Source organism: Nesoenas mayeri, assembly GCF_963082525.1.
Source record: "Nesoenas mayeri genome assembly, chromosome: 2".
NCBI lineage: Eukaryota > Metazoa > Chordata > Aves > Columbiformes > Columbidae > Nesoenas > Nesoenas mayeri.
Genome location: NC_137543.1, coordinates 56,481,301 through 56,508,885, shown reverse-complemented (window position 1 = coordinate 56,508,885; position 27,585 = coordinate 56,481,301). Strand labels below are relative to the sequence as shown.

The following is a 27,585-nucleotide window of genomic DNA, read 5'->3' as shown; positions in this document are numbered from 1 at the left end:
TTTCAAATTACAATCCTGAACATTGATTGGTTTGAAAGAAATCTTTGTAATAAAAGATGGAGAGAAAGGTCGAGTGGTTTGAGGAGGAAAAATGAAGAAAACTGTCATTGTTGTGAAGACCAAAGATCAGACCAATTAGGTCACACTTAGGCAGTCTGCAATGGTTTGAAACTCATGTGATGCCCACGAATGAGCCAGTGCTATTCCAGTTTGAAGGGAGAAACCCTCTGTTTCTGGAGTTACTAACCAGGTGGCTGGTTGTCTAGGTTGAAGTCTGGAAGAAGCCGCTTGGCTTTGAAATAATACGGGTTTTTTGGCTTCCAGGAGGAGTTCTGTTACCCGGTGGAATGTCTGGCTCTGACGGTGGAGGAGGTCATGCACATCCGTCAGGTGCTGGTGAAGGCGGAGCTGGAAAAGTACCAGCAGTATAAAGATGTCTACACTGCTCTCAAGAAAGGAAAGGTAGGGCACCAGCCTCCTGTTTACACATTCATTTTTTACCCTGAATTGGAGAAGAAGAATATCCATGAAACTCCCCTTAAATGTATAATGCATAGTTCAGCTTCCTTGAACTTTGTGCAGAAGCATCTGGGCAGGAGCAACCTCAGGTTCCAGTATAAGTTGGGGAATGACCTGTTAGAGAGTAGTGTAGGAGAAAGGGACCTGGGGGTCCTGGTGGACAGCAGGATGACCATGAGCCGGCACTGTGCCCTTGTGGCCAGGAAGGCCAATGGCATCCTGGGGTGTATTAGAAGGGGGGTGGTTAGTAGGACCAGAGAGGTTCTCCTCCCCCTCTACTCTGCCCTGGTGAGACCACACCTGGAATATTGTGTCCAGTTCTGGACCCCTCAGTTCCAGAAGGACAGGGAACTGCTGGAGAGAGTCCAGAGCAGGGTAACAAAGATGATTAAGGGAGTGGAGCATCTCCCTTATGAGGAAAGACTGAGGGAGCTGGGTCTCTTTAGTTTGGAGAAGAGGAGACTGAGGGGTGACCTCATTCATGTTTATAAATATGTGAAGGGTGAGTGTCACGAGGATGGAGCCAGGCTCCTCTTGTTGAGAACCAATGGTAGGACAAGGGGTAATGGGTTCAAATTGGAACACAGGAGGTTCCACTTAAATATGAGAAGAAACTTGTTCTCAGTGGGGGTGCCAGAGCACTGGAACAGGCTGCCCAGCGGGGTTGTGGAGTCTCCTTCTCTGGAGACATTCAAAACTCGCCTGGACACATTCCTGTGTAACCTCATCTAGGTGTTCCTGCTCCAGCAGGGGGATTGGACTGGATGATCTTTTGAGGTCCCTTCCAATCCCTAACATTCTGTGATTCCGTGAAAACTTTTCATGGAAATACTTTATTTGCTTAGATTGTCTATAAAAATGCAGTAGCGTTTGCAGTTATAGAACGTACCTTTTAAATTTCATTGACTAAAGTGATTTCTGCCCCCGTGCCTTTTGCAGTATTGCTTCGCATTTCTATTCCAGAAATGGAATTACAGCTGGCAGTAGGAACTTACAACAGGTTTTTCATCTGAATCCTCACTGCCACACCAAGAGGAAATGAAAGCCCTCACAGAAGTCAGACAACATGTGACCCCAGAAGGAAGTTTAATATTAGAGAACCCATTAACTAACACTGTTTTTTCCATAAACTGCAGACTAGGAATTGGTATTTACCAGTAGAAGCTGTGTCCTTTTCTCTCACTTTTGACTTGTGCTTCTTGAACACCTCCAGCAAGTGTATTTTGACTTCACAGTGTATTTTACCTACAGGCCTACCCATGTTTAGCATGCAGATTTAATGTAAAGAGTTAATACATTTAAGGCAGAGGGACAGTAATCTTAAGATGTCATTCATTAGGTTCAGCTGTTGCATATTATCATATATAAACATTAGTAATGAGCTTTTATCAAATCACAAAGTTGATGCTTCAGTTAATTTATTGTACTATTAAAACTGTTCACTTTTCTTTCTAACTAAATCTTTCTAGCATCACCTGGGTCTTTGGATCTCATTATGTCATCTTTCATTTGACTCCAAAACTTTTCATTGTTCAGTGCCTTTCCTTCCTAGAAATGCCCTTGAGCTGTGATCCCTAACTCCTTTGAATAAACTACATAGATGGGATTTATTATCCCACTATAAAGCAGATTTTCCTCAAGTAAGTTGCTATAGTAGTTCTTTCCTCTAAATTTCAAGAGCGTAGGATTGGAATAAAATCATCAAATGTTACCACAAGCAAAAACTTTGTGTCCCAGGACCTCACCCAGATGGTTAGGAACAGTTTCCAGCCTAAATGTATTCATGGCTGAATTTATGCCTATTTGTTCTTATGGTTGCGGTTGTAACAGTTACCCTTCCTCACTGCTGCTACTTTCCTGTTGCTTTTATTATAGTAATGATGTAAGCATCAGTGAGGGAGGAGTGAAAATAAGTTAACAATTAACTGACAAGTATTTAACTTAGGTAAAAAAATTAAGGAGTATTTCTAAATACAGGAAGGTACAATTCTGGACCATTCTTTCAATATCTTCTGAGAAGTACAGACTTTAGAACTGTGGTCTAACTGGTGGCTGAAGTAAGTATCGTGTGGGACTTGGCCTAACATTGTGGACTCCTCTGTTCTTCTTTCAGCTCTGCTTTTGCTGCCGAACGCGAAGGTTTTCTTTCTTTACGTGGTCTTACACTTGTCAGTTCTGTAAGAGGTAAATATTTAACATCTGATAATAAATCAGTACCATTTCAGAGGGAAAAATACTGATTTATGTGTTAGAAATCCCCAAATGTTTCTGCTGCATACTGTTGACTTTTGTTTCTGTAACAGAAAAACAGGTTAAAAAAATTATTATCTGTAACAATTATGCAAAACCAGATCCTTCCTAAGCGACAGAATTGCTTCCTTGGAGTGAAACTTTAGGCTAGAAGTGAGAGAAACACCCATTTGTTCTTCTCTAGTCATGGGAGAGCGAGACAGAATTTATTCAGACTCCCCAGTCAACGCTTTTATAACCTCCATTGTTGCGGAAAACTTTTCTAAGCAATTTATCTTTTCAATTATTTTTAGAGTATTGGTGGGTGGAGAAGGGAGAAAGAATATTTTTTTCACCCAAAATGAAAACTTTTAAGGTGAACAGTGAGACAGTAAGTCTGGAGATGTAGGGAATCACTAATTTATTGCATCACTTGCCAAATGAGGTTTCTTTGGAGGAAAAAAGCTTATTTTGTTTTTTAATTTAGCTGGAGTTCTTGTTTAGCACTTTGGCTTCATTTTCTGATTGAAGTTATTACATTGAGGAAGCCTTAAAAATAAAAACGTTTGCTTAAGGGGAGCATGAGGGAGGATTCTAACTCTGAAAAACATTTCTCTCTCATTCTTGATTTTAATGTAATTTTGCCCAATGAAATTATTCATGCTCTTGCTTTCTTACACAGGCCTGTATGCTCACAGTGTTGCAAAAAAGTAAGTAAATGAACTTTTGGTTAGACCCTCCCTAAAAAGCCGTGATCTCTGTAATGAATACTGCATGTTCCTTCTGCTGCTCTCACGACAGATGCGGTTGCCATCAAAGCCATATTCTACCCTCCCCATCTTCTCGCTGGGACCTTCCACCTTGCAAAGAGGAGAAAGTTTTATGAGGCCGGAGAAACCCTCTACCAGTCACCACCGATCGCTGCGGAGCATGTCCCGGTGAGGAACAACCCCAGCTCACCCCTGCCTCTTGGAAACACTTTCCCAACGTTTCCTCTTGAGTTACTCATTGCTGCCCATTTTGTAGTTGTCCATGTTTCTAGTGCTTGTAGTAGCTTTTCTGAAGCCTGAAAATCCCTGTCGCTTCCACTCATTGCTTTAATTTAGAGAAACAGCATTACTAACAGCGTGTCTTAAACCTTTTTTCACATTACAGGTGAAAAATAATGTGAGTCTGGGACAACTGTGTTTCTGTAGCACCTCTGCAAAAATATCCCTAGTGCGTCTTTTTCTGGTGTGAGTAGAATCTCCAGAGATAAATCTCGCAGGCCAGATTCACTCACTGAACAGGAATTCAATGATCTCTTACACGACTTTATCCTTTTTTTTCTTAATTTTTCTGATTTTCACCTTTTTTTTTTCACTTTGACATTATGAAGTTCTCTGCTGGTTTTATATCTTATACACAGATGGTTGTCAGAGTTAATCCGATAAATTAAATATAGAAGAAATGCTCCTTTTTGAGGGGATCTACAGTATAAACCACCTGCATAAATCACGAGGTTCTATGATGCTGTGTCAGAGTAGCCAAACACATCATCTGTTTATAGTTATTAGGAAGGTTGTTGGTTGTTTTTGTCAAGGTAAATGTTACACATACCTCCAGTTAGTGACCCTGCAGCCTTGCTGGGGGTCGTCTCCAGTGTTTGGTCCCCTGCTGTCATTTTTGGGACAGAAGAAAGGAAGATTTGAATGAAGACCATTCTGACGTGCTGTTTCCTGAAGGTGTCCCTTGGGGCCCACTCCCATGCTGCTAAATAACGTGACAGCTCCTGTCTTTTGCCTTTCAGGTTGACCTCAAGGTCCAAATCTGTGGATAAGTCACATGAAGAGTTTCCCAAAGAATTAATGGAGGACTGGAGCACGATGGAGGTGTGCGTGGACTGCAAGAAGTTCATTTCAGAAATCATCAATTCCAGCCGGCGCAGCCTGTCCCTGGCCAACAAGCGAGCCAGGTTAAAAAGGAAAACGCAATCCTTCTACATGTCATCGCCGGGCACCTCTGAGTACTGCCCCTCTGAAAGGACGATCAATGAGATCTGAGCCTTGTGCCTTTTTCTTTGCTTTTGTCTCCGTGAGGTCGTCATCCATGAGCAAGGTCACTGAAACCGGGTCATCATTCCGTCGCTTCGTTTCACTTGACTGGCTTGAATTTGCATTCGATCACAGGATTTCCTGCTCCAGTGGTTCCCAGGGACACAGAACTCTTACGTTTAGATCTGGGCAGAATGATACACGACAGGTCAGCTGCTCGCACTGGAAGAAAACTGATAGTTTGAAATTGTTGCCTCTTTTGTATGTGCATGTTGAAACTAGAAAGCCTTTTCTTGCTTTCAATCTTTTTTTAACCATGCTTTGAATCATTTTTTTTCAGGAGATGAGCTGAAAACTTAAGTTGAACGAAGAACCAAATCTAACAAAGCGTCAGTGTTAGCACGGTAGCTGGCAATAAGTCACATTGGCATTACCACCCCAGTAGTAATGCTCACGTCCTGGTTGAAACAGCGAAGGGTCCTGTCGCACACCAGACACCAAGTGTGAGCGAGTGTGGTCAGAACCACCTTTGTTTGAACTGTTTGGTTGCTCTGAGATCAGGGTTCAGCACAGGACACCGTCCTGGGGCAAAATACGTGACAAAGCTGTTCGCCCGTGTGATTGCCCGTTCCCCTGAGATGCTGGACTTTTGAAGCCTTAGTGCACTTCTCGGTGTCTCCTGAGCAGGTTTCAGTAGTTTACTTTCTATCTTGAATGTATGACGATGATGACTACTAGTAGCAGTGAATTTTCACAGTAGGCAGAGTTGTACAGTTTATGGGGAGGATGGGAAATAAGGGAGGCTTCTAATTTTAACCTGTAAAGTTCTTCTTGTGGTTACTCGGAGAATACGGTGGGTAAGGTGTACATTTGTATTATATCGGAGCACACAAATACTGCTATAGTTACGTCTGACAGCATATCCACTGGCAACCCCATTTTTTCTGGGGTTTATAACTTGGCTGTAAAAATTCGTGTTCTGCTGAAATTTGGGACAGTGCTGTCTCAGATTGGGAGCAATCTGTCTTTTTTTCTTTTACCTTTTTTCCTTCTTTTTCTCATTTTAATTCACCTGTGAAAGAGTGCTGGACTAGTTGTTTAGAAATCCCAACAATGTTACAACGTTAACTGACATCTCATGCTTTTTTGCACTTTTTTTTGGTATTCAAAATACTTTTTTTTCTTAATTCGGGCATAGCCAGAGTTTAGTCAATAATCTGGGGCCAGAACATTTTGGCATTTAAAAACAAGCTAACATAGCCAAGTTATTAATACTTGAAAATCAACTACTGTAACTTTTTCATAAATTTTTTAATACCCTGAGGCATATTTAATATCTATATAGCAGTGTATTATAGAATGACATAGCAGAGAAGTTTCAAATCTATTTATTAACATTTCTATACTTTGGGTTTAATGAGAGATACCTCAGAACTGCTCCAAAGTAGCTGGGACTGGAATTCCATAACATGATTTTAAAGATGTATTAATCAAAGCAGTTTCTCTCCTCTCCAAATCTCATGCATTGGAAAGCCCAAGGGACGGCAGACTGTCCCCCCAGCCCCAGTACCAGGGGTGCTTGTCCCCACATGGTAGCTCAGCTCCGGTCCCGCTGGGGGCTGCCTCCTGCTGCCCAGGGGAGCGAGGTTTCCCCTTCAGAGTGTATTTGCACGTTGGGTTGCAGCCTTTGGAGCAGCCACTCGTATCGTATTTTTCTAAGTCAATTTGAAAAGGACATGAAAAAAATCTCCTTAAACCTTCCCAGGGACTCACCCGTCCTTGTATTTTTCTTCAAATGCCGCCTTGGAAAATGAGAATGTTTGCATATGCAGGGCTTATTGAAATAGTTTTTAATTTCTCCTGAAGCAATGCAAAGAGGAAGAGCGGGGCTGGAGGCTCACTGTCCCTTGTAGCTGTCACAGCCCTCTCCTTGGGCTACCTCTGGAGATGCCTTTTCATAAACTCATAGAATCATTTCAGTTGGAAGAGACCCTCAGGTTCATCAAGTACAAACATAACCTAACCTAACCTAACTCTAGCACTTGCATGTTAAAGCACACGGAGCCCTGGCGTGAGAGGAGGATGTAGGAGCGCAGGAGGCGAGGAGCGCGGGCTGATTGGAAAGGTCGGCTGTTGCTGGAAGGCTCACCCGATCTCAGTCACATCAGCACTTTTTCTTGTTTCTGTGCCAAAACCAGCCCGTGCGTTTGCTGCACAGCACATCAGGAAAGCTGGACTGAGAGAAACGCGTGAAATCTCGCTTTGAATCTCCCCTCTTGTTTTTTCTTAACCTTTTCTCCTGGAAATGCCCCGGCCACACGTTACAATCACTCAGTCCTCCGCTCGCAGTCATATTCCCTGCCATCCTCAAGCCACTGAGGCGCACGGTATCCCACATGTTTATTTTCCCCTTTGAGAAGGATTTAGGATGTCACAGAGCGGGCAGGATCAAGGACTAAGTAAATCCTGAGTGTGTGAAAGAAAATGAGCCCCTCGGGGCTCACCTGGGCCACCCTGTGCCTCGGGCCGTGCTCTGGCTTTGCCCTCCTGGGAGCCCTTGGGTCAGGCCAGGCTCTGCTGCGCTGGGCAAGGCACGGACCCAGAAAGCTCAGTGGTTGTACAAACCGCTCCACATTGCTCACACAGACACCACGGGGCCGGTTCCAGATGCCTTTTTCCCCCTGGAAAAAACCCTCCGGGCTGCTGACACGCATTGTGACAAGCTCCAGAAAACATGGTGCGGGGGCTGCCTCTCCCCTTCCCTCCCTTCCCTCCCTCTGCCGCAGTCGCGCCGCATTATCCCGGCATCTCATTCCACAAAAGAAAAAGCGGCGGGTTGGTTTGCCAGGCAAAGCCTGGAGGAGCTGCGCTCGCTGGCTGCCCGGCTCTCTGCGGAGTGGGATATTTTTAGCTTTCCATCTCGCTGCTTGCGCTCGCCTCCCAAATCCACCGCAGCCGCTCGCCTGCCTACCCCGCGCTGCTGCCCTGCATGTCCTACTTACGGTCTGAACTTCATATTTAGCGTCAGAGGATGAAATCAGAAGCTTGTAAATATGTGTAATATATTTATTAATATTTAGGAAGTCTCCATCCATCATGCAATTCAAATCAACTTTCCCATCATGTTTTAAAAAGGAAATGAGTCTTATTTATATGTGTGTTGGCTATTATCTTTCTTAGAGTTAATGCTTTCGGCCCCTTACTACAGTTTGCACTCCTTAGGCATTTTAGAGCGAGTTACTGCTGAAAAGAACATGGGACTAGCACAGCTCCTCCCTGCCATTAATTTTTAAAATATCTTTTTTTAGCTTTATTAATATGCCCAAAGTCTGTTTAAATATCTCATAGGAGACCCAAGGAGTTAAAAATGCTGCTGGTGGCACTGGTTTTGTTGGCTTGTATGTGAACCTGGCTGTGGAGGATTCCGAAGCAGCTCTGCCCCACGGCAGCGATGGGGGAGGCGAGCAGGCCTGTGCTGCGGTAACAAACCTGACCTGTCAAATGTTCACGGTGACAATAGTGCTTATGGGGTTTGTTGGTTTTTTTTTCCCCCTCTCCCCATTGCTTCCTTTATACAGGGGTGTTACCTGGCAAAAATAAAATGCCTTTCCATTATAGCCTTTGTCTGTGTTAATTATTCATGTGGAAGCCGATTTAAATATTCTGTCTCTCTCCTTTTTCATGCTTTTCTAGTTTTGTAAGATTAGTCAGACATTTCCTTTGGCAAAGAATTGTCGATGAAAAGGATTGAGTAACAGCTGAGCACCGGCTGGGCTGCAGGAAGGGCTGGAAACATAGAATTATAGAACAGAATCATAAAATCATGTTGGTTGGAGAAGACCTTCGAGCCCAACCATTAACCCAGCACTGCCAAGTCCACCACATGTCCAAGTACTCTTAGAATAGCAATAAAACTGCTTCTGTAACCCCAGTGATGTGATTAGCACATAGTGACTGTTTCCAGCTGGCTCCGATACCAACGTGTCGCTCCTTCCAACGCCGACGGGCTGTAGGTGGGATGCGCTTGTCCTGCAGGTAGTCCTGGCTTAGGAAAATGCGCATCCCTCGCCTTCAGGAGAGAAATACTGGCAGTCTTCTGGAGAGGTTTTTGAATGATTTTAAACCAGAAGCAGAGAGAACATTTTAACCACAATGATTATGTTGTTCTCTTTTTTTCTTTCAAGCTCCCTTTTCCCTCAGGCAAATTCAGCATCAGCTTCCATGGTTAGTTACTGGCTGCATGCTGCATAGGTTAAAACTAATTTAAAAGCTCCAACTTTAGATGCTGATTGCTGCCTTCATGCTTTACCTCATCCAGCAGCTCTGTACGTCTTTTCAGAATGTCTCTCCCCCGAGGTCAGTCTCATCTGTGAAACAGCGACACCACACAGGCACAAGGGAAAGGTGCTGCGACTGTACACTCTGGTGCTACAGCATATGGATTATGTTAATGTTACCATCAAATTTTATACATTCCATGTTAATGACTTGGAGCTGCTCTGGTTTATTTCTTCTTTTATATGTATGTCTGTATCTTAAGGTCGATCTGAAAATGTTCATCAATAGTGATTCCAGCTATAAAGATGTGTTCTGTTGTTTCTGTCTGATTTTTACTACCGTGTTTCAGGTTTTTTTGGATACCAGACATTACCAGAATTTCCTGGTAGAGCAACCGGAGAGGGGCATTGGCTCAGTCTGACCTGATACACAAAGACACAGCAGTAAGTTCACTGGTGGTGTCCTCATGGCAGCTCAGTCCAGTCCAGTGCCGCAGTGCCCTTGGCTGGCAGAGCTTGTGCGAGGCCTGGGGGCTGAGCAGACGGAGCCCCCAGCCCTCCTTGCATCCTCAGCTCGACATGGGAAAATCCCGAAGCTGCTCTTGTTGCTCAGTTGAGCAGGCGCAAGCGCCCATCCATGCTTCAGGGTCCCCCTCTGTGACAACAGGGACTACAAAGTGGTTACAAGGGTTTAAAGAATTTTGAGAGCCGCTGCTGAGGAGCTGAGTGCCGAGCGTGGGAGTTAATGGCATCCTGCGCTGCAGGCTTCCACCCCTCTCGGGAGCTGACAGCAACCAGCAGCACCGAATTCCAGACAGCTGAGACTTTACAACACTTCAATAAGCCAAGATTTGTGAATGAATTTTACCATGGTAGGCCGCACTCAACAAGTGTCACAGGGTGTAATCCGGAGATGGAGCTAAATAGTTATCAAACAGACACAGCAGATTTTATGTAGCGGTAGCTTTGATGGTTTAGTTGCACTGAACTGCAATTCCGTAACTTTCCGGTTTCTCCTCTGGTCAGGCTGTTTTGCAGTGGCCGTGCCTGTGCAACCGAGTGTCAGATACGCAGCAGGTTGCCTGGGCTCGGTGTCCTGGAATGGCAGCAGCCGCTGCAGTCTGCAAAGGTCACCGAGATGGTTTTGGTAGAACAGTTCTAGAAGAAGCCATTTGGCATAGACCTTTCTACGTTTTTAAGCAGATAGTGTTTTGAGGTGCCAGGCTACTTGTACAGTCACAACTGGATAAGAGCTGTTTGATTATCAACCTGTTTGATTAAAAAATTTAAACAAAACAAACAAACAAACAAAAAAAACAACCTGCAAGTGCAAAAAAGGTGAACACTCAGTATGAAAAAATTAGGTTCTTGGTGCCTCCTGTGCAGTTGTAGTGTTTACATTAAGCTACGGGTCCTCATTGTGCTTCCTTAACCAGTCACGTCAGCATTTTAACAGTGGGAGCCAGCAACACCTTGGCTTTGGCAGGACAGGCTGTGAGCCAAACATTGCAGGGTGGGACTGTTGAACTGGATTTCAGGGGTTGCTAAACCTGGAATTGAAGGAGATATTGGCATAAGTTGATGCAACTTCTGCAGAAATTTGGCTTCCAAAGTTTGGTGGGAGTAAGCACCCAGTTCAGCTGATTATATATGTAGAGGCTGCGTTCTCATGGCCCAGCTTACAGGACAGCTGGAGGCCAGGGACAAGTTTGGCTTGGGCAGTTTAAGATGGGCACGAGTCTGCTGAAGGGGCTGGCGGCTACATTACCTGTGAATTAGAGAGCAAAACCAAGATACCATGAGGAGCGTGTTTGAGCTGTACTGTAGTTAAAGCTCCCTACCCAACCCCTTCCTTTAAGAAACGAAAAAAGAAAATCCCAAACAGAAAATGCACTTTTTGGACATCAACCAGTCTAAAGCACAAACCCTTCCCCATTGAACTTCTGCTTCCGTGCTGCCACTGCACATGTCCCGTCTGTGCGGCTTCAGGCACACCCAGGGCATCGGCTCTAACAGAGAAAAGGCAATAGAATTGGCTTCTGCTTCTTTTCATGTGATGTGGTACTGAAAGGCAAGTTCTTGTTGATGCTTTACTAATAAAAAGTTATTTGAAATGGCGGTGCATTGCTCTCACGTCCTTGAGCTACCTGTAAAGATGCCAAGCAGCATTTCGTAGTGCAGCTGGTAAGGGCACGTTCCACATCAGTTTGGTCAGTTAGAACCCTGAATTTAACCTGATTTTAACCAGGTTAGAAACAAAACTATATAAGAGTCAGACAGGGAAAGAGTGTAAGAGCAGGGCCCCAAATTAGGAACCATTACTGATGAATTTATTTGCAGGTGCCTTCCAGTGAAATGAGAATTATACATCAGTCACCTTAGCTGTGGGAAAATTCAGAGGACAGGACTTGTGCTTCACCAAAATGCCTTTTCATTGAACAAACCCATAGTGAAAGCACAACCTGCCTCCAGGAGCTGCAATCAAAAGGCTAGCCCATAACCTGCAGGATTTCGACCAGTGGCAATTACTGTTGATGGGGTAAGAAAACAGTTTATTCGGTTAAAAAGGTCCTACAAGTCAAGGCTAATCATTTCAGGTGACTCCTTCTGTTTTACTGCAAAATGACGCAGCTACCAGACCCAAAGGGAGGTTCCAGCCGAGGTGCAGAGGATCCCTGCAGAGTTTTTGACCAGAATGAAGCTTGGCTGACAGCAAACCCCAGGGAGCCTGGTACTGGGACCTGCTGCTCACACAGCACAGACTAATATGCATTTTTCTTCAGCCTTCTCTGAAAACCAACAGCCCATTTTATATGACAGGAGTTACACCCAGGAGTGGTTTTTTTAACCTGAGGATGGCATTTATTTAAGATAGCACCGTAGTGTACATAGACGCTTCACAGAGTCCTGCCCTTCACAGCTTACAATCTAGGATGATGCAAGAACAGGTGTTACCCACTGCTCCACCTGAAGATTTAAATGAAAAGTGTCACAACAAGGAATGTCACTGGTCATCTTAGTGCTACTTTATTACATCATCACATACATCAATGCCTGGTACATGCTATACATCAGTTCCCGATACATGCTAAGTGCTGCAGTTCAGTGCCTTTACTTCCGTTGAGCAGGTCTTTCAAGAATACTGCAACTTTTGCTAGGATTGCCCATTTTCCCAACAAATACAACCCCTCTCCCATTGTACCTGCTGACCTGGTGGGGAAAAATAAGTAGTAAAGGGGAGCATGGAAGACTCCCACTGGCACTAGGGCAAATCAGAGAAAAAAAGGATAGTCTACACAAAACCAATGACCCACACGACCATTTGATCATACTGCTCTAAGTTAACACCTTTTGTTGCTAACATGAGCCTGTTCTGCACTAGCATGAAAAATAAACACCAACCAGAAACCTGAGCTGACCTCAAGTCAGGTACCATCAACATCTTACAATCTGACAGGGCCAAGAGCTCCCGTGCCCAGTTTGCCAAACTCTGAGAGCCGGCGCTGCCAGCTTCCCTCTCTGTTTTCCCCCTCAGTCAGAAACCAGCTCCCCCAGCCTCACCAGTGCACAGCAGGTGGGTGCGATGCAGCTGCTGTTACTGGGCAGGGTGAGCAACCACACATCTAACCAGCCTGGAGCCCTGATACACCGGCAATCAATTCCTAAAACCAAACCCTGCACGCACACCCCCCTACTCCCTTTCCCTCAAATTGCAGCCTAATGGCTGAGAAACACTGAACTGCAGGCCTCAGTGGACTGAACAACAGCAGCAAGCAACCTCCCTCCATCAACACACCAAACTCGACTTTCTATTTTCAACTCTACAGAATTCTTATTGAAAACGGAACTTGCTACCCATTGATCAGCATGGTTACAAGTGCTGAGCTTGCTTCTGCTTGATCAACATCCTGCCAAGTTAATACCTATGAACTTAACAACACCATTTCTGCTTTATAAACTTTTTTTCTCCTACGTAGCTGGCTGTTTCTGCACCAGTCCGAAAAGCAACAGCCCAGCACTTTCTCTCACAAGTGGCTGTCTGCCCTTGACAGAGATCTCACACACTGCATGTGACATAAAACTGACTTCAGAAACATTTTTGAGCCATTTCCAGTAAATAAAGAAAAGACTGGGGGGGGGTTCCCTAGGGAAGGACTGGGGTACAAGACCAAGATAAGCAATTTCAAACACAGGCTGGAGATTTTTGCCCCAAAGGTCAACTTGACTGTAACAGTGACAGAACTGGAGTGGGAAATGGAGTGCTTCAAAACCAGTGTCATGCATAGCAGGGCTGAACATACAGATACAGATCCCATGGAGAAGACTGACATGGTCAAAGGAGAAGAAAGGTGGGAGCCCCATGTGCAAATTAGATGAGCAGAAAGCAGAAGAGTGAAAGTGTCCAGGAACGCTTATGGGAAATTAAGAATCTGTTTATCTGGAAAACACCGGAGCCTACCTGCTCCCAGTGTGACCACTGCCTGCAAGGTCCTTTGTACACATTGGCAAGATGAGCAACCATGGGAAGATCGATCAACCCAGATGTGCAGGAGTGTCACCTGCCCCAAAGACAAGGTGAGAAACAGCAGCACTGTCCAGCAGCAGAGAGAGGCGGCTGGGTAACAGAACCAGCCTCTGCATTTTCTGCCTTTTAAAACAAAAAGAATTACTCTTTTTCTTACCCGAAGTCTCCCCACTGCCATTTAGTCTAGAGAACAGCAGAAGAGGACAAAGCACAAGCAGGCAAGGTGCTGATCCATGGCACATGGAGCATCAAAGAGACTGGCAAACAAAGTATGTAGCTCTCTGCTTCCTAAGCAGCATGAAACATGGAGAGCCAACCGCCCGAAACCTACAGCAGGGAATGAAACTGAAAGGAGATACTGCAATACAAGCAAGTAAGGATTTGTTTCTGGAAGAAGGAAACAAAGTGCACAGAAAGTAATCCAGAAAACTGATGCATAACTGGTACAGGCCCTGGGGCATGGCAGAGGAGTTCAGCCCTGGACAGAATGTAGGAGCCTCTGCTGACTCTTCTGGGACACCAGCTAGTGCTGGAAGGTGCTATACGCAAGACAACACTAAGCAATGATTTCAAATCTGATGCAAGAAGTACCTTTAGACAATTCTTTTTTCAAAACGAAGCAATACATGAGCCTCTCCAAAGACATTTCTACCCTGCTTGACAGCTCTGCTTTCATCATCTCCAGCAGGCATGTATGGAAACGCTGTAGCACAGGTTTCCCCATGCACACACACTTACTCATATCTTCCTTTCCTTTGCAGAGCTCTGCCGTAGTTGCACTCCCCTTCCCAGCAGGAGCCGGAACATCATCTGCATTCTTTATCCAGGACGCAGCATCCCTCCTCTGAGAAGCACAACTGACCCACAGCAAAGCTACCCAGCGTATCTTCTGGAGAGGAGCTGCCATCAGACTTTAAGCTCTAAATTTCTGTTCCAAAACAAGAAAGGCTTTAGGTCCATATAAAAAGAGCAATGTAATTATTAGCCACTCATTTAATTGCTTTTGACTAGTATATATACATCTTTTAAAATTAAGTTTATTCATTAGGATCATGTCATTTACTGATAGTTACACCCAAATTAATGTTCACTTTCAAACTAACCAGAATAAAAATGCTGAAATTTCCCTTAAGCTATAGACACTTTAAAATTACCAGATCCAAACAGTGACCAAGATTTTATTCTTCTAGTTTTCTAGAAGTGACTCATGCTCTTTAACAGCTTCCTAAACACAAGCTTGCCACTCGCACAAGTAAACATCCTTACATTTATTTCACTTTGTGTGCACACCCAAAAATAAGTTAAAATGCCCTAATAGAGGGCTGTCTAAGAAACACGTACTACACCTGGCCCAAATATGAAAATGTTGTGAACATCAGACAAGGCAAAGATTATTACCAATATATGATTCTGCATGTTTCATAGGAAACTATTTCTGCAGTTACTGGAGTATTTTTTCTAGATAATGAGAAGCACTTAAAATGATCCTAAAACCGTTCTGTACCGATGTGGAAAAGTGTTGATAAAATTCAGTTACACTGGTAGTCAGCGGTTAGTAGAAAGCACTCAAAAAGGTGAGTCCATTTGTTTTCCTTGTACTCTTGTTTTCTCCATTCAGGGCATGAAAAGTTCATGGAACTGTACCCTTTGGATTTCAAATTTCCTGCTTTTTTCAACTCTTCTGGTTATTGCGTCAGTCTCTCCCTCAGTTGAGACTTGATGTGAAGAGTAAGGACCAGCCTAACAGCACAGTCTCTTCATTCAAGCAGCCTACAAATACATTTCTTAAGAGATAAATAAGAGAAGTATTTTCCAGCACCTTCCAGGAATCACTACTCCTCTCCTCGTAGGGAGGGGAGGAACTAGGGCAAGTTAATAATATGAAAATAAATTATTAATATACCCTTCTCCCCACACATATACACAAAATTAGGCTATTAACATCAATAGAAACTTTCTCTTTGTTTGGATAGAAACATTTAAGAGGTAAAAACATCTGTGTGTCATGTTCAGGTAGCACATTTAAACACCGTAAGAAAAATCAGTACCACACAAGTTTTATCTTTTCGGGCTCATCCTCTATCTAGATTTCTAATTCTACAGTATCATGTTCTGACTCAGACAGTTCCCTTTAAATGATTATAAAACACTATCAGATTACAAAACGGACAAAATTCAGTGCTCTAGTACCTATCGATCAGCCCTTCACAGAGCAAACAATCACATGGAAAATTCTTAATACCACACATGCATTCTTTTCAAGTTTTGAGTACGAAAAACGAGATGGTGTAAATACAACATACTCTCTCCTTTTGTTATAAAAGGCACATCTAGGCAGTTTTAAATGTGCTGTTTTGTTTCCAGTGTTAAAAATAAATTGTTTAAATGAAAAGAGCGTCTGCAGGAGGTCGATTTAATCTTCAGTAGGCAACAGGAGCTGCTGCGGAGATGGTAGGTGAGGTTACTTTTCCGCTGATGCGATATTCATATAAATATATAAAATCTATGCAGATCAGCCTTGGGAGGGAGATCTTCAATGCAGTCTGCAGCATTAAACTTTTCTGCCAGTTACTTGGTATTTTCAGTGTTACTTTTCTGTTGACGCTGCTGCCATGGCTGGTTTCATGCCCTCACGTGTTGACTTCAGCTCCTCCAATTCTGTGTTTAGTTTGCTGATCACCCACTCCAGGGCATCCCGACCCTGCCAGGAAAATACTGGAATTTAGAATCAGAACAGAAACACCACCACTGTTCATGTTTCTATAGTTTTTTCCTCTGTCAGACATGAAACTTGTTTCAAAATCAATTCCGCGTCCTGCATGGTTTGATAGCAAATTAAATCAGTGATTTGTTAGCATCTTCTTACTGAAACTTCACTGCCAAGTCATTTGCTTAACCCATAAGCAAGAAGTAAATGCCATATCAGTGTGAGCTCCCAGCAGCACACCTAGGCAAAAAGCCTAATCCACTAGTTAGGTTCCCTTGTGTAAGCATATTGCTGGTTTTATATTTGCTGCTCCCACCGCCTGAAGAACACTGAGGCATTTATGGCAAAGTCTACATACTGTTCTCAGATTCATTAGCTGAGTTACACAGGTACAGCTATTGAGAAGATCCAGGATAAAGAAAGATAGTCTTCCAAGTGCTCTTTGAAGTAGCAGCTAATTGATTTGATCTCTAGCCAGAGTTCAGAGAGGGATTCACAGCGAGTTCTGTATTCATGCACAGCAACTTTTCAGCATATAAAACAGGGTTAACTGAGAGACTACAGTCCTACATTTTGCATCAAGGCATGGTCTTTCTCTGTTCAGTTCTCAGAACGCGAATGCCTCACAGCTAGGCACTGACAGCCAATACTTCAGTAAGAACTGGGGATTCCAATAAAATAAGCATGTCAAAACCCTGCTGCAGCACCTGCTCCCCAATGACCATAAGATGAGCAAGCAGCCACACAATAAAGCCAAGACAATAAAGAGAAACACTTTAACTAAACAAAAGTGCAAGATTTTAGAGCTCCACAATCTCAGAATCACAGCTTTTGCCAAAACCAGCAGATGGGATCAGAGCAGGAAAACACCTGGCCTTTCTTCACAGAGAGAAGCCAAGAGATATTCACCTCTATTACCCCACTAAGAATAAGAAGTACAAACACCGGAGAACAGTAACTGGGAGCCACGTGGCTCTGGCCATGTCTAGAGGGGTTCTGGAGATAAAGGGTCTGAGCCTCAAAAAGTCCTGTCTTCAAGAGAGTGCCAGTGTTCTAGTCCTCTGCAGAGGCTGAGGAAGGGAGGGAGAACAGCCCGACACACACAGAGCTGTTCTGAACTCCGATGTACTATTTTTGTTGCATGCATTACAGGTGATAAAGTGAAAAATAAAAGCAAAACCAAACAAACAAAACAAGCAAAAAACCAAAACCCAAACAAACAAAAGCTCTTGAAGAGTCCAGAACCTGCTGTTGTCCTGTTATGAATCACTAAGCATGAACAAGAATCTCTATAAACAGCTTTGAAAACCTCAAAACGTAACAAAAAAGTCAACCCAAAACCTATACATATTCTTGAAGAATTGTTTTTGGAGTTTAGGAACATTACTCTGGAACAATATTAAAAGCCCAGTTCTAGACTCCACAGTGTAACCTCTTAAAAGAAATTAAGTTTTACTACGAATAAAGCAGACTTATCCCAAGATCGTCACTAAGTTCGGTCAAGGGCTGGCTGCTTCTCTTCCAGTTTTTCATATTTACAGGGACTCACACCATAAATACTAACGCAGCGTCTGCACTGACTGACAGTCCTCACACAGAGAAAAGCCATCCACATATCACAACAAAGCATTCAAGCCTTGGCCAGAGCTCAGAAAGGGAGATTCAGCCCCACTCAGAATTACCTCAAGAACTAGTATCTTTAAGTTAACTTAGTTCAAGATATGCCTTTAAAAAAATACTGACAATATTCAAGAAAGCATGATCTAAACTGTCCAATTTAAGTATGGGTTGCTGAAAAAAGCCCTTAGAGCAGCATGATTTAACTTCTGTGTTCCTTCCATTTGAGCACCAAATCAGCCATGCTTCAGCAGGTGATAGCTTCCACCATCTCTACATCCTCTGCAAGACCTGGGAACACCAGCAAAGCACAGCTAAAAGCACCCAGATGGGAGTAGGCTACTACATAGCAACAAGTTGTAACAAGCCATGAATTAATGGAGTAGAGTGCTCTGCAAGGAACAAAGTGGGGGGAGAGAGGGGGGATCATCTTTCAGTAAGCATGCATTTGGATATTTAAAAGTCAGGTTAAAATGTCCTCTCTTCAGTGACACAGGCACAGAGAACTGAGTAAAGACAGGAACATCTTAGATGTTGTATTTGTCTAATTGCACAATGAAGACTTGTCAGAAGTCAAACACCTTTGACCTAGAAAATGCTCAGCAGGAAATTGCTGAGATTCTTTCCAGGTCCTGACTACAAAACAAGCAAGTCATAGTGGTTTAGTTTATGTATTTGTTGATAAGATAGATAACATAAAGAAAAAAAAAAATCCATGACATTCAACTGGAGCACCAAGATATTTCCTTCAACTTTTGAGACTACACAGGTCTGCACATTTCCTTAGACCTGCATACACTATGTGCTACACTTTGCAGCTAAGAAGAAACCTGTGGTATCGGCAAGGAAGATTTCAGCAATATTCTGCACAGGAAATTAAGTTATAAAATCTTAATCAGATGCAAAGCCTCCAAGTACTGTAGGACTACCCAGTTACCAAAAAATAATCTGACAGAGGATTGGTCTATAAAGTTTCATGTTGTACAGATTCTGCAGTAAGTCATTAAGCAAGCACATTCATAACCAAGCATGCATATTATATTAGTTTTTATTGCATTTGTTAGCAGTATGACATGTTTGACAGACCAAATGCTGCATACGAAGACTTGTTGGTAGAGCTTAAGTGACTGATAAGTGCTGAGCCTTGGTAGTTGATGTTTTCCAGAAAAACAGCCATAAAAGCTTAGTGGAATGAGAATGTAAAAACAAACTCATGGCATACACTGATCTCAAAGTAAGCACTGTTAAAAACCTGTACAATCTTAACCAGGAGAAGCAGCATAATGATTTTCTTTTTCTTTTTTAAAAGAATCTTATTAGTTGAAGCATAAGCCAATACAGGAATGACAGAGGCTACACTGACTAGTGGAAGGAAAACAATCTGCACAGAGGTACCAGAGAGGCAAGCACACACTGTTCTCTCAACCTTGAAGTCAGATTTTTTCATAGTTACGTCACTTAAGGGACACATCACTACTGAAATGAATATAACTACAAGAGCAACAAAAACCACAAACAGTCTGGCATTCTGACAGCTTCAAGCTTTGTACAGATTCCCACAGAAGTTCACAGGAGGGCAACAATATTCCTCAGGCATAAGAAAAGCAAATACAATTTCACTATGCAAAAGATTACCCCTGTTAGGTAATCTGTTTCAAGAAATCAGTTTTATATCCTAAGAATACAATTCTCTTTCATTTTTATAATGCCAATTCCAGCCACTAACCAATTTATTAATTTCTTTTGGGTACCAGTTTTACATACTGAAATGACAGAAACTAGGAGCAGATGGAACACTTGGTGGAGGGACTCATCCACATGCCTGGTTATCCACAGTCATGGTTCCATTTTCAAACCATAAGAAATACTGCGTGGCACAAGACATGGCTGCAGCAAGTTGGTTGTGCAATGACATAAGCACAGGTTAAGTGACGCAGTCCAGATCTGACCTACTCCCACTCTCTGCAACTGCAGTGTAATGAACATGTTTGCCATTCCTGTTTGCAATGTATATAAAACATACATGCAGGTTAATTTATGAAATTCACATGACAACAATCCATGCACATATTTGCTAGGAAGCTGAGATGCTGTACCAAGAAGAAGAATGCTGGCATTACCACTAGTTAGTACAAACTGTAGATGTGGAGAACTGCTAGCTTAGAGCGCTTTCAGAATTTTGAATTATCCACTCAATAGCATCCCACCCCTGGAGCAACACAAAAAAGATTTACAACACATGGCAAATGATTTCCCCATTGTTATTAAAAGTAATAATGTGTCATCTGCCACCTTTGCCTCAGAGCTAAATCTCAATACTTCCTACTTCTTCAGAACAACACCACATTTTTCAGTGACTTCAATGAAGTATAGGAGGGGTGCTAAGAGCACAGAAGCACAGCACAGCATGCAAGAAGAACTCGTAACAGCAGAGTAGATTACTGGCTAGCAAACAAAGGGCTGGTAACAGCAAATACAAATTCCTGCCAAGCTCAAAACCTCTGAAGAGACTCTTCAGTAAAACACACAGGTCAAGAAAGTCTTTTTGATTTGCAAGAAGCTTGTGAGCCAGTGCATTCCTTGAAAATGGCAGAAGAACAATCTTTAAAAGAAATAGAGTTCCCACACAGGCAACACCTGAAGAGGCACCAAGAAATACTTACACTCTTCCTCCAAGCTCAATACAGACATGCAAACGTGACAGACACCACAAGAGGAACTCAGTCGGCACTTTTAAGTGTGCCCACTTGATCTGGTCATTCCAACTAGCTGGTGCTTTGCTACCTCTGAGTCAGACTGAAGTTTGGTTGTGAGTCAGATTTGGACTTCTCTTTCAAGAATTTGTACCCCATGTAGACTTTTAAATGGAAAATGGATCAGAACAGAATTGTAATTTAACTGAAATACATCCTATTTCTGACTTTCAAACAAACACAGGGTGCACTCAGCTAAAGTTACTCTTTAGTTTCTAGAAATTACCTATCACTCCTTCCCCATCTCCTGATTCTAGCCTGTTTTCCTCTCATTTTTGGAGAAGTGCACAGAAGGGAGGAAAAGGAGGCCTCCTCTTCTCTGATCTAGTTGGTCAATATTCCCTCTCAAGTTGGCTTACACTGCCTTGGTCAAGCACCATCTCTCACAAGGACCAAGGCCTGGCCAAAACACAAGCTCTCTGGCATAGCAGGAGTTACCTGGGCCAGACTCCCACAGTGCTGAACGTCTCTAGCAGCGCAGAGTACAAACTCAAATTGCCGGGGCACTCACCCCGCTGTTTGGCAGTGATGCCTGTGCTTCTCCAGCAACTCCATTTCTCTCCCACCCTCTCTGAAGAAGCATAGGACAAAGTGCCCAAGAATAAGCACTCCCATAGCTCTGCCTGTGCTCAAGTGCAGCTCCATGGCTGCAAGCCAAGTAGGAAAAGCAAGCACAAGACAGAGGAGTCGGTGTAGTGTTACCTACAAAAGTCAGCATAGTTTCACCTCTTCAAAGATCGTGCCTCTGCTTACACTACATTACTTTCAGCCAAAGGCAAGGAGCAGCTCAATAATGGACAGGGAACTGGAACAACTGACAAAGCAGCACAGAAAATATGCTAGCATTGACTGCTTAATCTGAAAAGGAAGCTATATCCACTACTAGCACTACCTCCTGGAAACAGGAGGATAGTGTTTCAAAAGGTGCTTTGGAAAAAAACCAAAAACAACAAAAGAAAACAAAAATCAACTAATAATTAACAATATGTTTCTGCTACACATAACTGCAGCATCCACAGAGCAGTTTGTTTGTTCTGATGTGCAATTCTAGCTGAAAAACAAAGATGAAGTAGAGAAACCTTTTCATACTTTGGGAAATTATATTCTACTTGCTGAGGTCCAAAAAAAAAAAATCAGTTGAAACTCCATGCACAATGTTTAGAGAAATTAAATACAGTATTCAGCACATGTGACTGACAGTTACTGTTTCAACGAAAAGAAAGGTGGTGGGGAGAAAGAGAGAAAACAGAATAAAGACGTACCTTTCTGGCATTAGAAGATATTGTGTTTGCCATTAAGCTTTCTAGATAACTGCTCAAGCTAATGCCTTTAACAGTAATAATTGCTTCTTGAGTTAGCACAGTTCTAGAAGAAAACAAAGAAAAATTAATACCTAAACTGAACTGGACTAACATAATGTCTCCTATACACAAAGAAACACACAAATATCCTTACTTACTTTTCAGGGTTTTCAGGATGAGGTGTATAAACCAATCTCTCATCAACAGACACCAAGTTTGTGAGAGTAATCTTAAAAATAAAATAAAAAAAGCTGAAATCTTCACTTCCCACCTTTCATTTTTTTGTCACCAAAAGCACTACTCAAGAGTAGAACACTCAATTTAGTGTCAGAGGTAAAGCAGTGTACACAGAATATAAACTCAAACCACATTCAATAAAAAGACCTATAAAGGGTGATGCATCTTCTCATATCCTAGATCTAATTATATCAAAGTTTCTATTCACAGTACAAAGCACAGCTTTCCATTAATTTTCCCTGATTTATGGCATGCGATTCAGAGAGGCTCTTCAAGACCAAGACGACCATAACACTATTTGAACTATACAGAAAATTAATACTCAGGAAAGACAATGCCTCTGTACAGAGGTAGGGCTCTCCTACAGACAACTTCACTTTAAATCTGACAGTTACAAGTTCCCAGGATACCAAAATACAGCATAATACTTCATTTATATTTTGAGGAAAAAAAAAAAAAAGGCATTTCACATGAAAACTTCTGTTGTGTAATGTAGAACAAGCTATTAATTTCAAAGTCAAACTATTTTACACACATCCTAAGAAATAAATGTACATTAAAAACAGAATCACAGATGTTTGATTCCTAAGTATTTAAATTTCCTATTTGTGGAAAGACGGAGGGGAAAAAAAACTAAGACGTGGACATTGCTGCCTCCCGATCAAAGATACAAACACATCTCTAGTCTAAATATTAAGAGCAAAACATCTAATCTCCAGAACTAATTACCAGAAATTTCTTTAGCTACCACTCACATTCGTTGAGCAAAGCTCCATCTTTTTTTCCACCGGATCCACCACAGAATGTTCTGCAACGTAAGTCAGGGTTCTACTTGTTCCTAAAATCTAAAAGTGAAGAAACAAAAGAAATTACAAATTTCAAAAATTAAGTACTAAAATCTAAAAAAAAAAAAAAAAGGAGAAACGCATAAATGTCAAGTTCTTAGTGACCCCAGATAAATACAAAGTAATTAATGAATACCACAACACTGTGATCAGTGGGAAGACTACGTCCTGGTAGGCTGTATCAGCCATATAGCATGACACAGACCAGACTGGAAGGCATGTGTAGACACACACACACTATAAGCATATTAAAGTCTACAACGTATTCTCACTACTAAGTACACTAATTGCAGCTTATGTGATATTTGTGGATGATATTTCCTATAAATTAAGCTTTTACTTTGAATTCAGCTCCAATTCAGATGATGACGTCAAACTGCATCACACCCTTAGTAAACCATTAAGCCTGTAAAAGCGTACCGCCTTTACGATACTCGGCAGTCCCCACTCTGTGCTGAGGAGACGGTGACTGTGCAACCTCCCCTGGTTATCAAGGCTTCTGTCGAGGACATCTACTCCTACCACACTGGGATTCATTGGGTTGGGGTACTTTCTCATAGCAGCTTTGATCACTGTATCCCAGGGGTGTCTGTAAAAAGAAGAGGAGACAATATTTGCAACTCTTTTGTATCTAATTGCAAGTATTCAGGCAACACTACAGGGTGTTTCAAAGAGATGGGCACAATTTGAAATCACCACATCTTGAAAATGGGTCCATCTTTCTGAAACACCCTGTAAATCAGGGATCTAGTTTGTGTAATACAGCACATGCTGTAACTTCATAGCTTCCAAAAGTCCCTGCAGGATACAATGATGCGTGGAAAGGCAATAAGACAGTATCAACACACAAACAGAAAAAGAAAATATTCCTTTCTCCAGAGTGAAGAAAGGAATTATTAACCCAAGACTAACAGAAATGAGGGCAATGGGCAACAGTCACGAATTGTTGCAAGTGACATTCCAGTTAGCTGTGCAAAAACCCCACAATAATAGGGTAGCTGTTCACAAAGATTGTTGAGATTCATTTCAGAAATCAACCAGAAAAGCAACCTGACCTAACATTTAAGTTAACCCAGCTTTAAGAAGGCAGCTGGACTTGATGACTTGTAGAAGTCCACATAAATTCTTCTATAATTCTAAGCACACCAAATAAACTAAAGAAGAAATGATTAGCTTTTGTTTCTTCCTATAGCAAAAAAGCAAAGTGTAAGTCAATTCAACCAAAAAAAAAATAAAAAATCAGGAAGTTCAAAATAAAGAAACAGATTTTCAGAAACCGTATCAGCTCACTGTTGATATGATAGGTGCAGTCTGTACCTGTAATACTGCTTCCAGAAACTTGTTAGCATGAATCACATTTATGGATACTTTTCTCAATACAGAACTGTTTTTGTGAGACAAGTTTTGATACTCTCAAACTCCAGAGATCAGAGCAGACCCACTCCTGGAGGCCAGGCTGTCCACATGGCTCATGTTGTGGGACTTCATATTTCTTGTTCTGAAAGAGGGGGCTAGACAAGCCATGGACTTGATCCAATATTGAACTTCTGTCCCTAAGCAATGATTTCTATATTCAGCACAACTGACAGATCTTGAATGAAAAGTTTATAATCTTGAAAGCTGCTTTTAAAAATTCAGCTATTGATATCTAACTTAAGAAGCCTTGGTGTGCCAACTTGTATGTAAGAGTTGCACTTAGGGCCCTAAATGGATTTGATTTCTAAGAATCCTACTTTTAATCTTAAAATAGACCAGTACAGAGGAGAATCAACAGTATACCACCACAAGAACAAACAGAAGCTTGGAAAAGGAAGTTATTTTTCCAACAAGAAGACAAATAAAAGGTCTTTCAGCTTTATTAGTGTAAGCAGGAAAAACAGAGTCCTCAATTCCTACATCAGAAGGGGAACTGGAGAACTATTCCTTGTTATCTGCAGTAACTATACACCATCATCAACAGAAGATATACAAATTGAAAAACATCAAATTTCTGTTAAGTATCTTTGAGGGATTTTAAGGGTTAGAGATCTGGTAAGCTACAACAGCATTTTATAAACCCCTGAACTATATTTTATTAACCCCTGTAGATAGTTCAGTTTAGTTGCTTTGAACAATCTACACCTGAACACATTACACCATAATATGGGGGTGTTCCAATACATACCTTGATGAGAAAATGCCAAATAAAAATCGATTTTGTGTTTTCCAGGTGACACGTATTCATCTCAAACTCAGAAGTTATGTCATACACAAGCAGCCTTTACTAGCTTCTGCTTGCCATTTCATATTAGAAGCTACTGTTTACTTGTACTAGAGTAATGTTAAAGCTGAACACCTAATACCTATGTCAGTTGTGTTGATGAAATTAATGAAGTTTAAAACTGCATATCTGGGATATTTTGTAAATATTTTAAGAACTGTCACCCCTGATGCTCTTCAGGTTTCAGGATTTTCAAGAGACCTGTAGCAGGTGAGTTATCTGTGGCATTTTAAGAGTTGCACTGGAACTCCTGTGTCCTCCACACCAGGTCCCCAGTGCAGCTCGTTATATACCTGTTGATACTTTTGCCTGTTGTTCCCTTGTTACACAAAGGTGGAACTGGATGACCAGAACAATGTGCAAAATGCAGGAAATGCAAGAAAGGACTAATGGTCAGAAAACCTACTCAGCTATCACATATGTTGTCTGCAAGGCATCTCTGTGAGAGTATCTGACGGCTAAGGTAACACACCTACTCTGTCCATACCTCTTGGAATAGATCATCAAGTACATCAGTAGTTTGGGATTGTTTGGTTTTTTTAGTGTGTGAAAGTTATTTTTCCTTCAATAGCCACATCTCATCAAGCGATTACGCTGCCGGGCCACCTCCACCAGAGCCCCGTTGGAACGGTATTTCCCGCCGAAAGCGGCAGGAGGTGGGAGAGATCCCCGCACGGGTCCGGGCGCGCAGGAAAAGCCCGAAGACGCTGCAGGCTCCGCAGCGGTGGGAGCGCTGACGCACCGCCGGGCCCGGCCCCAGCCCACCCCTCAGCGCCGCCAGAAGCCGGTGCCCCCTCCCTGCCCCGCCTGCCGGGCGAGCCTTCGTGCCGCCACAGCCGCTCGGGAGCCACCGCCGCTGCCAGCCTCTCTCCTCCGACCGCGCCCGCCGAACTTACCATTTCCGCCCTGGCAGTGCCCGGCTTCCCCCGCACGGCCAGGCCCGGTGAGGCGCGGAGCGGCGGCCCGCCCGCGCGGCCGGGGGAAGGAAGGAGCGGCGCCGCCGTTCAACGCCCGGGGGCCCCGCCGCCCCTCAGCCCTGCCCCCCGCGCCCCTCACCCGAACACATGCTCCGAGCTCCAGATCTTCATGGCCGCTTTCCGTCTCTCCTCAGGGCCGGCGGGATGGCAGGCGGGCAGCAGCACCCGAGCCCGGCAGTGTCTGACAGCCGCGACCAGGTCGGCGAGCGAGAGCAGCGGCGGGGCGGAGCTCCGGGTGCCGGCACTGGCCGTGCCCGGCCGGCTCTGCGTCATGCGCTGCCGTCACCGCCTGCTACCGCCCGGCCCTGGAGAACCGGCATCGCGCATGCGCACCCGGCGCCGCCGTTGGCCCGCTCGCTCGGCCGGCAGCAGGGAGGGCAGAGCCAGGCGCCTGCGGGATCGCGATGGGCTGCTCGGCTTCGGCTCGCTCTGGAAACGTGCGGCCTGAAAAAAAACAGCCCCGTATTACCAGCAACGAACCGATCGCCCCCCGCGGTCCCCCCGCGTCGCGAATTACTTGCGTTGGAGTTTTGCTTTCAACGTGCTAACGGTTGTGGGTGTAACACACAGCCAGGTGTAGTGTGTGGGTGTAACACACAACCAGGTGTAGTGTGTGCATTGCTGCGCCGAGGAGTGAAATGATCACAGAATCATAGAATCATTGTTGCTAGAAGAAACCCTCAAGATCATCGCGTCCAACCATAACCTAACTCTGGCACTAAATCATGTCCCCAAGAACCTTGTGTATGTATCTTTTAAACACCCCCAGGGATGGTGACTCCCTGGTCAGCCTGTTCCAATGCCTGACAATGCTTTCCATGAAGAAATTTTTTCCTAATACCCAATCTGAACTGGCACAACTTGAGGCCATTTCTTCTTGTCTTATTAACTTGCTACTCGAGAGCCTAACCCCCTCCATGCTATGGCCTCCTTTCAGGTAGTTGTAGACAGCGATAAGGCCTCCCCTCAGCCTCCTTTTCTCCAGGCTAAACAGCCCCAGTTCCCTCAGCTGCTCCTCATCAGACTTGTGCTCCAGACCCCTCACCAGCTTCGTTGCTCTTCTCTGAACTCTCTCCAGCACCTCAATGTCTTTCTTGTAGTGAGAGACCCAAAACTGAACAGACCATTTGAGGTGTGACCTCAGCAGTGCCCTGGTCCTGCTGGCCACACTATTCCTGATGCGCGCAAAATGCTGCTGCCAAACGCCTTAATTCACGAAGTAATTTTATAGTGAACGTCTCGATATAAAAAGCACTACATATGGAAAAAAAAAATAAAGGGAGACAAGGTTTCTTATTTTACACC

General features: G+C 43.4%; 2 protein-coding genes across 8 annotated transcripts in view; one reads left to right on the top strand and one right to left on the bottom strand.

Moving 5' to 3' along the window:
• SPIRE1 (spire type actin nucleation factor 1) overlaps window positions 1–4,790 on the top strand; it is a gene marked incomplete at its 3' end in the record, with an annotated part of 129,038 nt that extends 124,248 nt beyond the window's left edge. For all 3 annotated transcript variants that reach the window (XM_080338847.1, XM_080338846.1, XM_080338845.1), the window contains 5 exons: window positions 325–462; window positions 2,633–2,703; window positions 3,431–3,458; window positions 3,550–3,686; window positions 4,538–4,790. In XM_080338847.1, the coding sequence (XP_080194973.1) occupies window positions 325–462; window positions 2,633–2,703; window positions 3,431–3,458; window positions 3,550–3,686; window positions 4,538–4,790 (627 nt within the window). The remainder of the gene's footprint in view (window positions 1–324; window positions 463–2,632; window positions 2,704–3,430; window positions 3,459–3,549; window positions 3,687–4,537) is intronic.
• A 7,127-nt stretch (window positions 4,791–11,917) lies between these two features.
• PRELID3A (PRELI domain containing 3A) lies at window positions 11,918–26,461 on the bottom strand. 5 transcript variants are annotated; one of them, XR_013921862.1, is made up of 7 exons: window positions 26,360–26,461; window positions 23,464–23,632; window positions 22,954–23,043; window positions 22,120–22,190; window positions 21,923–22,025; window positions 15,088–16,284; window positions 11,918–14,511 (listed from the first exon to the last, which is right to left on the bottom strand). XR_013921862.1 is itself a non-coding variant. In XM_080340005.1 (6 exons), exons 1-6 carry the CDS (start codon window positions 26,389–26,391, stop codon window positions 16,171–16,173), a joined length of 579 nt encoding a protein of 192 aa, XP_080196131.1. In that variant the 5' UTR covers window positions 26,392–26,461; the 3' UTR covers window positions 14,601–16,170. The 5 variants fall into 5 exon arrangements, 3 of the variants coding, with proteins under 3 accessions (XP_080196131.1, XP_080196133.1, XP_080196132.1); XR_013921863.1 differs by lacking the exon at window positions 11,918–14,511 and having other exon boundaries at window positions 14,601–15,353; window positions 15,887–16,284; XM_080340005.1 differs by lacking the exon at window positions 11,918–14,511 and having other exon boundaries at window positions 14,601–16,284.
• Between the last annotated feature and the right edge of the window lie 1,124 nt (window positions 26,462–27,585).